The following is a 13459-nucleotide window of genomic DNA, read 5'->3' as shown; positions in this document are numbered from 1 at the left end:
GCACTATTAGATATGGCCACCCCACTTAGAAAATAGGACCCAAGCTTTGTAACCAGTGTTACAGTTCATTCTCCCAAAGAAAAAACTGAAATAAAAATTTTAGAGTATAAATAAACATGTGCATATGTATCACTATATAATGCCACATAAAATTCTGGTAAGAGATTTCTGAAACAAAATCACTTCTCTAGAGTCTAGAAGTTTCCTGTGGGTTTCAAGGGCACACAGTCCTGGTTCTTTGACTTCAGTTTCCACTACCTGGAGAGCGCTTATCCAACCGCGGTCTCTCAAAGACCTGGCCGCAGCTCCCCAGTGCCTGTCCTCGGCCTGTAGTAAGAGCCGCACTCAGCCCTTGGGCTCTGCTCACAGGCTGAGCCACCATCGACCCTCCTATCAGAAGCTACTTGGTAAAGGAGCACAGCACACAGGCTCATGTTAAAATGTGAACTTTAATTGTAAAAATTGGGGCTTCTTTGTAAATATAGTTATTATCAACCTCTGCACATAACTTGGTTCAGATATATACAGATATGATACACACAGGTGTCACTTGTACCACAGAAAGAATCAATTCAAGAAACATTTCCACTTAGCCTCAGGGTTAGGTCCAGCTTTCTTCAGGTCTGTAAATACCCAACTGGAGACAGAGAGAGGATACATCGCTCTGCAGTAGTACCCAGAGCAAAACTTACCAGTTATCCTTCGGACTTTGTCATATGAGGTAAAGACTTGAAACAAAAATAGATTAGGGTCTCTTATTGCTATAACTCTTAGGCTGGGGTTATTACTCAAAATAGGTTTTTACATTTAAGGCAACAGGGACACTTATGTTTTAAAAAGAAAAGAAAAAAAAAACAACTAGGAAAACAGATTTCCTTGGTTACAACTATTTCATTTTCAGGAAAGGATTATATTCCAGACTTACACAAAAATTTAGCCAGCAAGTTTTGGACAAATCAAGGAAGTTGTTTTTGTTTACCTCCATCCCAAGTCCCAGAAGCCACTCACGCTGGCAGTTCAGGGGCCCAGAATCCCCCATTTCTGATGGCTGATGTGGGCACAACAAACACAAAGTTCGTTTTCCTAACTTTTATATATCTTTGCTTAATTTACCCAGATACAATGTCAATTAAATATATTTTCTCTGTATGGGCTTTTCACTTTGAAATTCCATCTGTGTGGGCACAGTTTATAAAATTCTATCCCCATAAGTCCCAGCATTATTAGGAAGCAAAGTAAACTCACTGTTAGACTGGGCAGGCACCTGCTGCAAATGTAAAGAAACCTCTGCTGTAAACCTTTCAGAAACCAAGTCAACATGGTTCTAAGAGCCGGGGCCATGTTGAAATTCTAGACTAAGTTCTAAAAAGACGAAAGCAGAGTTTTTTTTCTCCCATCTTCATTTTTCTATAGCACCAGAAAATTCCTACTCCTTTTCTAAATTTACAACATCTCCCAACTTCCAGCCGCGACAATGAATTAAAGTGCCAGGCAGAAAGCCACTTCCCATTCCCACCCTCTCCCTTGACCAGGAGGGAGCAGTCACTGAAAGACGGCCTTTACTACCTCTGTCCTGAAGCGTCCCCCAAGGTTGGTGCCCATCTCATCCTTCCCAGGCCAACCAGTGCTGCTGAAAAAATACATCCGAGTCTGTGCTCGGGCTTCAATACACTGTCATGGACAGGGACACCTCTAAGGGCCTCAGCTGCTATCCGATTATAAAGCTGCCCATTCTTTCTTAGATTATAACTTTGCAATTCCTTTCCATTTCAACACTTTAGTACTCAATTCACCACTCAGTAACATTATAAAAATAAACTTCCGTTCCTCATAGGAAAAACATTACCTCAATTCACAGTATTTTCCCTACAACACTCAGTACTCCAGTAGCTCCTGGGAACAGAGGTATATTAGCAATCAAGTAGACTAGTCAAACCCATGACTTGGGTATAAAGGAGTCCTTAGCTCCTTCCCTGCCCCTACCCGAATCAGAAAAGGATTTTCATGAGAAGGGATGAGACTGGGCCTGCTGAGGTAAGCCCATGGGCCTTAAGGGTCCTCACCAATGGGTGGAACTATTAGCTGTGGGGGAGAGAGGAGAAGGCTGGACAGCTCTCAGAATCACAGCCTACTAGCCTGGAGGTCTAACGGGAAGGTAGCAGCCCCTGGAGAGCCTGGTGATCTTCCTACAGATGTTCTTGTTCGTTTTCAAACTCTTCTCACGGTAAGGCGAGTTCACCGTGAAACTCAGCATCACCCTATAGTTCTACTCATTCACACCCTGAATCCCTTCCTTACCACTGCAAGGACCATCACACTGGACCTGGAGAGGGCCCCTCAGTCCACTCCCTCTGTGCAGTTTAAGAGAAAGACAGTTCCTGAGTTCCTGCATCTCTAAGAGGATAGTGTTTGTCACCAGAAGGCTAATCGGCTACCACCCTTTAAAAGTCTCCTGAAAGTCCCTGTGGAAGGCCGAGTTCATTTTTACCTTCTCACTACACCGGTAGGCTTTCAGCACCTCTAGATAGAGCAAGTTCATCCCCCTTACTCCCAGAAGGAAGACAGCAATTAGCTATGACTTAATTTACCTTTATCTTCTAGCTAAAATATGTTCGATAATTACGTAAGTGAACTTTCCCATGAAGCATTGGCATTACTGTATCTGAGTGTCACTCTTACCTTTCCTGTGGTTTTCCTGTGCTTCCCAGCAAGGTAAGGTACAGTTTTAAGTTCCTATCCTAACTTCTGTCACAGCAATGAAAACAGCTTCTCTCCCATAGCCTGGGTGGGTGGGAGGTGTGGGAGGCAAATGCCTCCTGTCACATTGTACTCCTAACTGGCGGGACCATATGGGTCCCAGGTAGGACACTGACATTGGCCTGGATGCGTGCCCAGCACAGGGAAGGCTTCATGTTTAAAGCCAAAGCTAATACCAAGCAATGACTTGCCCTTCCTTTGAAGACCGGTAGGAGATAAGCTCTGCTATTTTTTTTTTTTTTTATTCCTTCTGGAGAAAGAGTCCTAAGTATTATCTACCATCTGCTAACAAAATTGAAAACATCCACTTTAAGAGGCCTTTGTTATGCTTAGTATCTTATATATATATATAAATGTCCACAAATCCAAAACCCCAGTTTCGGGCCCCCTGAGGATTGTTGTCATTTGGAGTGTCTTCTAACTTAAAAATGACTGAGTAGCCAGCAATGTAAGTCAGCAAGTGCTTCCGGGTTGGCACATGGTTCACAGCATGGTACAGATAGGGTTTAGTGCTCCCCAGAAGGGCTCTGCCAGCTTAGGCAGGGATCCGATGAGGGCCACCAGCAGAGTGGCAGGACCCACATCTGAGTTTTAACCCTGTTCCCTAGAGGCCAGTGGTAATAAAATATGCCTGACTCTGCTGACGGTCAGACCTAGGAAGTTGTTAAGGATGTGAACTAACTTCTTCCAAATGAAACCAGATGGTTTTTCAGAAAGTATTTCAAAAGAGTGAGAAAAAGCCAATCCTAGCTCCTAGCTTCTGCCGTCACTGTAGAGGGCTTCCTCTAGAGTCTACACACTCCTTCCCTTTAGAGGGGACTTGCAGCGCAGGAGGCAGGCTTGAATCTGCTCACTGCCACTGGGGGAGCAGTCTGGTATGAAGTCAGACTTCACAGGGACACAGGCAGGGCTTCCTTTCTAAAACATACCCCGAAGCTGATCAGTGGAGGCCAAGGCTGCAGAGGTGCTAACATACGTGCTGTTCGGCCACACGGAGGCCTGCGCCAGGCTCGGGCCCCAGGAGGATACTGGCAAAGTAGGAAAGGACTGAAGGAGAAGTTGAACCAGAAGTTCTGCTCTGGGGTCAGCTAACCCCACACCTAAGACATGACATCGTCTCTGGGTTGTATTCCCTCTGGGGCCACCCATACACTGGCCCTCTACATGGGTGGGCGGGGCACAAAGAGACCAGGAAAACAGCAGCTTAGTTAAAAAGGGCCCACAAGGCCCAACTTAACAAAAGCCAACCTTTCTCATCCTTGCTATCTTTACATCGGCACAGGAAACAGTGCTGGCAAGTGGAAGGCCCTGGGGAGGTTCTCAGAATGGGCTCTTCCTGTCTCTGGCTATCTATCTACCCCCAACTTGGAGCTCTTAGAGATCATTAGAAGAAGTGTTGTTTCATCAGCATCAGATAGACCCTGTTCAGTCAGCCCGGGGCAAGAGGAGAAGACAGCCATAAGGAAAAAGCAGGGAAAACTCCAGCCACTGAGCACAGCTGTGTTTTGTAAACATGTTACTGAAATGATGGCTAAACCCACATTGCAGAGGAAAAAAATCTATTAGCTAAACAGTTTATGTCAATGCCTAAACTTACTTATATATTTACAGAAAAGATGTTACCCTGACTCATCAGTGTGTATTTGCATCTGCACTCGCAAATCCCTTCACTCTTGAATTTTTTATCAGGGAACTACAGTGAAAATACTTGAGTTAAGCAGTGAGCCTCTAGAACCTAGAATTGAGATAAGAGACACAGCCCTTCCATCCGAAGTTCTCTCTGCTGTGGACGTCAGCCTGGCTGCTCTTGGGCTACAGACATGGATGTTTGATGGCTAGCTAGCTGTTCACATATAACGAGCATAGGAGGAGAAATCATTACTGAAAATACAAAATCTTTAAGGGACTAGCGTTGGAACTGGCTTTCTGAGTATAGTTAACAACTGCCCTCTCATCTAATGTCTCATCTAGTAACCTAGCAGTCACAAGTGACCCAGCCCCAAAGAACAAGGTGACTGACTGCAGGCTCCGTCCTAGACCAAAGGAAGTGGGCATGGTTGGTAGTCTGCGATTTCTTGGCAGGGGAGGCACTGTTATATTTTCCCTGTCAAATCTCTTAAGTCTATGGATTCAATTGCTCAGCCTAAGGAATGCTGTCTCTGCTAAAGCTAAGTTTGTGGGAGTTTCAAACTGGTTAAAGACCTATTCACACCACATCCCGACCTCTGAGCCAACCAGGTCGGACCCTGGCTACATTTCAGAATTCACTAGAAGTATCTGCTTCAGGACTGCAAACAGTCCCTCCAGAGAGCTCTCAGAGAAACATGAGATTTCTTCCCTTGCCTGTTTAAAGCTGTTATTCCAAGAAGATAGTCAGCCCACAAAAGAGACTCAAATGTGAAACGAACTTGCTTGTAAGCTCCAGGGCTAGCACCAACCTTCAGAATCCACCAACCCATCCATCCCAAGGGGTCTGAAATGCAGGGGGTGGCAGGGTTGATATATTGCTCAGACGTCATTCCCTTACTTTAGGAAGGATCTCAAGGATTCATTCTAGCTTTCTACTTACCCTGCCATTCTGTCAGAGACGCTGTTTTCCTTCTCTGTGGCCCCTACTCCAGTCAACCTAGAAGGTGCAGACTTGCCCTATGACACATAGGTCATCCTAACCTGACCCCTAGAACCTGGTGACCCTGAAAGGTCTTCTGATTAGTTTCTGGTTTTAGGCTAAGGCCACACTAGGGCACGTGCTTGTCTTACTCTTGTATGCAGCAAAGGACGAAGACGTACTGATTTTGTCAACTGTTCATCCCAGAGTTTGACTCACTCTGACTGGCAGAACTCCTAAGACGAAATCCAAAGCAGTAGTGGAAGACAGTAGACTCCCGTGTCCAACCAGAAGCTACAAAACCCAGGTGGCCTCCCCTCAGCCCAGGGCTGAGGGGGAGAAAGGAAATGGCAAACACTACATGTGTTGGAAAGTATCAATGGTCCTTTGTATCAACTTAAGCCTGAAGCTGCTGAGGGCCTGGGGTGCACTCCAGGCTCTTGTCACCCCACATGAGCGTCTCACCACCAGTCCTGTGGTACTCTGCTTAGGGACAACAGGGGTTGTCAATGACCAACATGACATCGATGCCATAGGCCTCCAGCAGGTCCATGAGAAAGCTCCTGTCTCCCTGGGGGTCCAGTCCCATGCCTCGGGCATGCTCGGCTGTGAGAGTTTTGTCTTGACTGGCGGACACCTCCAATAGAGTCTGAAAAATCCGGTTATTTTGCTCTAGGAAAAACCTGCATTTCCAAGACAGGAAAGGGAGAGAAGACAAGGCAAAAAGGTCAACCAGATAACCCAAACATGCAGAGCCCAAACTTTGTAAGCCTTCTGAACTAAGTGCACCAATTTTTAAAGGGGGTGAAAGTTAACCGGTTATTAGAGTGTGAATGATGTCAGCAAGGAAACCATAGGTGAGAATCGCCACTGGATGATAGAGAAATCTGTATGGATGATGGCTTGACTACTATTTTCCTGTTTTAAGCACAGCCTCCCAGAGAGGCTCCATAGACACCTTCTCTCCCTCTGCGTCATCATCAGGGGAAGAGTGAAGACACAGAACCTGAAGATGCAGTTCTGGACCAAGACTTCAAGCGAGAGACTGAAATGCACATTCTTCAAAGCCCTGACTGGACCTGCTGCCGTTGGTAGCCAGCAAGCCTGGCTGGAGAGCCCGGGGCTCTGCGCTGGCCTTGCAGCCCTAAGTCACGGATGCTGTACACAGAAAGGGAGAGCTCAGAGGAGCTGGCGCAGGAACAGGGCAGTTCTGAAGCCCGTGCTGTGGAAAGGGGAGAAAAGTGCCCTCACTGAGAATGACCCAGCTCCCAGCACTCGGGGGGCGGGGGGGGGGGGGGGTCCCCTCTCCTTGGAGCAAGAGGATATATTAAAACAGTATTTCAAAGTCACAGCTTTACAGCCATGCTGAATGAGTAAATGAGCTGTTTAGAAAGGCATTAATTTGGCCACACTATTCTGGGGTTCTGGGCCTTCCACAGACAACAAAATGACTTCTTTGTCACACCTTGACAAGACTGTGTCTGCCCATACACACAGTGTGTGTCCATTAGAAAGTGGACTCCAAAACAAGATAAACCTGTGTGAGGATGCCTCCATCAAAGCTAGGGCTTTCAGGAAGATCTGTTTCTACTTCAATTACAATTCTGCTCTAATTCTGAAACAGGACTTCCTGTGGTTGCTTGAATGCAATGGGTGTTGATAGGAGCCAGCCCTTTCCATGGCTACCGGATCTAGAGAAAAGAGATTACTCTCGATTCAAGGGTTGAATGTCCACACGATCTCATAATACTCGGCACAAGGAACTGGTCCTTTCAAGGAGTGAGAGGGTGGAGAAATGGACAGCTATGTGGTGACATTCTGGATGCAAATGTTCAACAAGATGCATGTTCAGGGTCCTCATTTTCTCTAGGACCTGCCCCCATCTCTTCAGCCACTCTGGGTTTACCCTTCTGGGTTTGCAGAACTAGGGCTACCTCTCAGCCTAGAGCACGGAGAGCCCCGAGAATAATAAAGGGCATCCTCAGTGGCAGTGGGTTGCATGGGAGGGAAGCAAGGTGTCTGTCCATGGAAGTCAGCACTGAAAGGATTCCCAGAGCCCCACGGCTGCTGCCCAGGCCAACTCACAGCACAAAGAGGTCTTCTTCACAAGGGTTGTAGTCTCCCTCAACTTCCTGGGAGTACAAGAGCATCTGCCTGTGAGAAGGGAGAACATGATCAGACTCTAGTGGCTCCTGCATCCAACTACATGACTGGCAGCAACCGAGCATCAACAACGCCCATCTCTCTCAGGAAGCCCCACCAGGCAGTCGGTGCCAGGCCAGAGACTGGGAAGAGAATGAGCAAAGCTTGGGCTCAAACCCAGGCAGGATCTGTGCAATAGTACCCCGCCTTAGTCAAGTGGCTGTCTTGCCTGACTGTGCGCTGAATGGGGATGATAGGCTAACTCTTTCTCTCCTAGGATAAACAAAGAATTCAGAGTTCCACCAGACAGTGTGCATACACCAGTTTCCTAATGGGTCCTGACTGCGTAGATGCTCAATAAATGGCTATTCCAAACATATATGGGCTGATCCAAACAAGGTCTTTTGGGGTGTTTCTGAAAGCTAGCGTTGTAACTGTTGCTTCACAGAGTTTCAGATTCTCGAGCCAATCAGAAACCACCCCTGTGTGTGCTACCCTGCAGTGAGGGCAGTATACGGGAATGTCGGACTCCTAATGCACAGAGCTCCCCTTGACTTCCAGCCCCTGCTCCCCACCCCCTGCTTTTAGGAACGCTCAAGGAAAGGGGTGGCAGAGTAGGCTTTTCCTAGATTTCACAGAGCCATCCTGCATAGGACGGTGCTGCTGACTGCCCTCCGAGTCTCTGGTCCTTAGAGCACAGCACTGGCCGGGGCTGCACTCACTGGCACACGCGGCGTGGATACGGAGGACCAGCCGCCTTCTCACCTCTGTTCATTGAGCCGGCGGTACTTCTCCCGGTCTGCGCTGTTGATCTTCAGCAGGGGCTGCAGGTGGTCATGGTGTGTCTTTACATTCTGGTTATCCACGTAGACATCGTACAGCTCCCGCTTCTCCTCAAATATCTTCTCCGTGGTGCCTGTGGAGCCCAGGATTAATGAGGTAACCCCAAGGGGCCACACAGACAGCCACCCCAACGCTACTACAGGACCAAGAGTCCAAGAGCCTATTTCTGAGAGGAGAGGGTTTGGACACAGGGAGAGGAGGAGGGGAGGGCCCCGTACTCACAGGCTACATAGGACACCTCGACTTCCAGGCTCTCAATGTCAGCCACGTTCACATAGAAGAAAGGCTTCGACTCGGGGATGGTGCCCCCAATGCCAGGCAGTGAGACGTTGGCCAGACAACAGCAACAGTACACTGCAGGGGGGGACAACAGAAGTGAGGAATTTTCCCTCCTGTTCCCTCTCCTCCATCCACCCAAGACCGAGCAGGTCAGTACCTCCCAACAGTGAGGCTGCTACATTTTGTTGTTCTTGCCAAACCCCACATTGAGGCCTGGTCCCCAGTGTAGCAGTCCTGAGAGATGCAGGATCTTTAAGATGGCATTCCATCTTACATAGTCTGGAGACACCGAGTCAGGTATCTCTAAAGCATGCTAAAATGTGAGTCTGCTCACTCCCCTATGCGCCTCTTTCATATGTGATCTCTGCCACCATGGGACCTTCAGAGGATGACCAGATGCCAGCATCCCCAAACATCTTATGAATTCCCAGCCTCAAGTGTTTTGCTAGGGCAATGGGCAGTTGTCTCAGGAGCTGGGGGAGGGCTTTGTTGACACTATCTATCCTGTAACCAGGTGGTCTTGGAAAATCTTTGAGGGACCCACTGCAGAACTTGATATCCTGAAGGTCTCACCAGCAATTTATCATCGAATAGATGTTTTCTGAATTTCTCTCACTGGCCTGAATTTGCATTAAGACTTTGGTTCTGCTGACCTTCCCCTTCCTCAATGCCGTGGCCTGCTGGAACCTCCCATCCTCTGGTCCTCCTCTCTCCATCATCTCCTTCACTCTCCTGCCCTTACACCACTATTTGCCAACCTCTTAGACCCGACACCTTCGTTCCCCACTCTCCAGGAGATGCCATCCATCCCAAGGTTACTAGATGGGCTTAACGTCACTCTCAAACCTTCTTCCCAAGCCCAACTATTCCCCACAGGTCCTGACCCAATCACACAAGTGCCTGCTGTACACCTCCCTGGAAATGTCTCAAGCAGTACACACCCAAGTTAACTCCCCACCACTCCTTGGCCCCCCATTTTGGTAGCCTCATCCTAAACTCTTTCTCAACTCTACTCCTGCATACTTCAGTCAAGCTGATGCAGTTTACCTCATCTCACCCCAAGATACAAAGGTGACACTCCATCCGTCTTCACTGCCTCCAGACTCCACATTCTAAAATACAAATCTAACCAGAAGCCTTGATCCCACCGATATGGCCCAAACCCCTCCTATCATGCTTAATGACCGAAGGACTAGAGCATACGAGCTGGGCATTTAGGCAGAGCCGCTCACTTGGGCTCCTAGTTACCTCGGTAGCAGACGACGCCCACAGGAGGGGGAGAAAATATCAGAATGCGCTTTCGGAGTAAGGCAAACTTCCAGAGAATGAGGATTTGTTCTCCAAAGAACTTAATAAACTGAGACATGCAGCCAGCCGGGTGTGTGATCTGGAAACACACAAGGGCAGGTGGATAGCTTGTTAGAGATTGTCACTGTGAAACAGCCTTCCGTGAAAACGCCAATGTACCATCAAGCATTACGAGATAGCTGCCTCCACACAAAACGGTACCTGGTGGCTGGTTTCTCTGATGCGTCAGCTCCCCTGACCGAATGAAGTTTGAATTTAAGAGCAGTGCAGAGGAAACGCTGGATTTTATTATTTAGAACTCAGCAGTCTGAAAGCTGGAGAGATGGCTCAGTGGCTCAGCACGCTCAATGTACAATCACGACAACAGGAGTTCAGATCACGCACTACGTAACGGGCATCCTACAAACACCCGCAACTCCAGAACCAAGGGATCCAAGCTCTCTTCTGGTCCCTCGCATGTGTGTGCCGGTACAGGGGTTTCAAAGGCCGGAGTTTTTAAAAAGTATTTACTTTTAGAAACTTCCCTTGAAGATACAGTATGCCTCAATGAGAACATTCAACACAAAAACATTGAGCACCGTACATAATAAAAGGATGAGCAAACACGGAAATTGCAGGGACCTGGGGGCTACTGTGCACAGCAAGGTATCTGCAGTAGTCACAGGCAGGGAGGGTCCAAGGGTCTCATGGCTACCTCTGGTATACGCCAACTGTAACCAACTTCCTTGGAATGCTAACTGCAGGGAGCCGCCCTCCTGCAGGGCTACCTTCTGGAAGGACTGTGCTAGGGGCCCAGAGCATAAGCTTGAGAAATTACACTCCTGCCTTTGCCATTTCCTAACACAGAAGCCTGGGAAAGTGAGCCTATGTTTCCAGTCTGCTTTCCTAGTCCCTAAAACAGGGAGACCAGACCATGGGTTACCTCACCTGGCTTAAGAACCACCCGAGACAAAACACGAATGACTAACTAGAGCTAGGAACACCATGGCATTGAGGACACCAGTGTCACTGGCAGAACAGGCTTCAAACCAAAGCCACTTAGATGCTTAGTTGTTGGCATAAGAGGGCTCATCTGCCATAAGGCAGGCAGGCTAGAGCAGTTCTGAAGATAGGCAGCTACCCAAAGAACACAGTGAGTTTAGCAAGCTGAGAGCTGTGGGGGTGACCTAAGTCCCTGCACTCTGTCTCCACTGGCTGTCCTCAATCTTCAGAGCCTTGACGGACTGCTTAGACCAGGGATCTTCCTTTCCAAAGCAGCCTACAACCTCTACCCTGACACCATTCACCGGCCCCCTGCTGCATGCGAGGCCATCCTCCACGGAGCATGACCGCTGTGACTCTTGGCCTGTTTCCTGTGCACTTCATTCGATCACCAGGGAGAGAGGGCCTAGTTGATCAAGGCTGGTCAGATCTCTGCCAAGTCAAATGGCAGCCAGGCAAGGGAGCCAGAGCACAGCCCCTCCTTCCGTCCCTTCCTTCTGCCACCTTTAGGTCCTTGCCATGCATGTGCCTGCACCGCACAGAGACCTGACCTGACGGGGTTGTGCAAGTGTGTCCTAGAGTAAGTTATTCTAAATTCTTATCTTGTTTGTTCATTTGTGGATGCACACGGCCATTAACTCAAGAACTATCCCCTGAGTAGTTACTTTGTGCCAAACTACTAAGTATTCTAGTTTCAATAATGAATAAAGACACCCAGGCCCCAACTGGGACAGTTAACTGGTGGCCAAGCAGGTCAGAAAGCAGCTAGAATACAGCCTGAGGTGACAGCCTGGTGGGGAAGGGCAGCAGCTGTTGGGGTCAGACGGGAAGGTGCTCGATTGCATTCTGGGAGATAGAGACGGCTTCCTGAAGGAAGTGACATCTAAGCTTCAATACAGCAAATGAATCAGGACACTGTTCTGGCAGAACAATGAGTGTATATAAAGGCTTGGAGATGAGGATCTGGAGAGATGGCTCAGTGGTAAAGAGCACTGACTGCTCTTCCAGAGGACCCGGGTTCAATTCCCAGCACCTACATGGCAGTTTACAACTGTCTGTAATTCCAGAATCCAACACCCTCACATAGACATACATGCAAGGCAAAAGACCAATGCACATAAAATAAAAATAAATGAAGTTATTTGCCGAGCAGTGGTGGTGCACACCTTTAATCCCAGCACTCAGGAGGCAGAGGCAGGCAGATCTCTTGTGAGTTCGAGGCCAGCCTGGTCTATAGAGCGAGTTCCAGGACAGGTACCCAAACTACACAGAGAAACCCTGTCTCATAAAACCAAAAAAAAAGGGCCTAGAGATGAGGGAATGCTGGTGCCTCAGGTCCCATACACACACAATTCTGTTGTATTCATATCTAAAGGGGAAATCCCAGCAGTGGGGCTGCTTAAACAAAAGGAACACTTACTTATTTTAATTGTTGACATGCTGTTTTCTGGAAAAGGAGACCCCCCCACCCACTTGTATCTTTAGCCTATATAAGTACCTTTCTTTCTATCACATCTGGGAGGGTCTGACAGGTCTGCTAATGAGTTGCCTTTAATGGGGCAAAAGCCTGTGGCGATTATCTTTTCTCTTCTTTTGTCCCTCTTTGCCCCTGGGGAGAGGAAGCCAGGAACATTCGGGTCAGATGTTGGCCACCTTCCCCTGGGTTTGGTGATAGCTGAGTAACATTCATGGGGCTTGACAGGGTTCAGTTCAATACACTCCCCCAATCCTTCTGATCAGCCTGTGCTTCTTACCAACTGTCTCTCAGCCACATAACAGGATCAGGAAATTCTCACGCTATGTCTCTGGGACTCCCGGGCCACCTAGTCTCTTGTTATGTTCTTCTAACGGGAAGCCACACCTTCAGGAGGAAGGGAGGGCTTCCTTCAATGCCTAGCTGCTGCTGCTAACACTTCTCCAGCAGCAGTGAGCACCTCTCTCACCAGCTTCCAGCCTCTCAGCTCTCAGCACAGCTGGGCTGTCCACTGAAGAAGTCCTGGCCTCAGAGGCACAGTGCTTCCCTCAAAGGTCCAAGCACAGGCTGCGACCCTCCTTCCTGCGCCCAGGGCTCTGATCCTGATGTCACTTTTCCTTGTGCCCCGGCCCTAAATATGGCAAGCAACATCGAAGGTGGCCCTGGTATCTACAGCCTTGTGCAACCCCCTCTTCCTTTTGGGGAACTTGCTTCCAACTAAGAGACTACAGCTACGTTGCAGGCCTTTCACTTCTGGGATTTGGTTACAAAGAATTCTGACTTAATTTTGCTAAGAGTCTCTTTTTGCTGATCTAGTTGAAGCAGACTGCCAAGCTGGAATGTCCCACATGGTGGAGAACTGAGGGAAAACTGAGGCCTTCAGTGTGGCATCCCTGAAGAAACCTGATCCTGTCAGCTCCCATATGAACTTAGGAAAATGGGTATTTGCCCAGTTGGGTCTTGTGCTGAGACTCCAACCCTGGCTGAAACCTTAACTGACGTCTCTCATAGCAGATCCTAAATCTGGGATTCAGCTAAGCCATGACTGGAGTCCTTATTCACAGAAA

At 48.3% G+C, this 13459-nt stretch overlaps 1 protein-coding gene across 1 annotated transcript in view; it reads right to left on the bottom strand.

Annotated features, from left to right (window-relative positions):
- Positions 1 to 430: 430 nt before the first annotated feature.
- Positions 431 to 13459, bottom strand: part of Dennd11 (DENN domain containing 11) — a 34418-nt gene continuing 21389 nt past the window's right edge. Inside the window, exons 5-9 of the mRNA XM_006997091.4 lie at positions 9878 to 10016; positions 8573 to 8704; positions 8273 to 8423; positions 7451 to 7519; positions 431 to 6048 (exon numbers count right to left, since the gene is read on the bottom strand). Coding sequence (XP_006997153.3) covers positions 5853 to 6048; positions 7451 to 7519; positions 8273 to 8423; positions 8573 to 8704; positions 9878 to 10016 — 687 coding nt within the window. The 3' untranslated portion in view covers positions 431 to 5852. The remainder of the gene's footprint in view (positions 6049 to 7450; positions 7520 to 8272; positions 8424 to 8572; positions 8705 to 9877; positions 10017 to 13459) is intronic.

Source organism: Peromyscus maniculatus, chromosome 3 (genome assembly GCF_049852395.1).
Source record: "Peromyscus maniculatus bairdii isolate BWxNUB_F1_BW_parent chromosome 3, HU_Pman_BW_mat_3.1, whole genome shotgun sequence".
NCBI classification, from domain to species: domain Eukaryota; kingdom Metazoa; phylum Chordata; class Mammalia; order Rodentia; family Cricetidae; genus Peromyscus; species Peromyscus maniculatus.
This window is presented reverse-complemented; position numbering and strand designations above follow the sequence as displayed.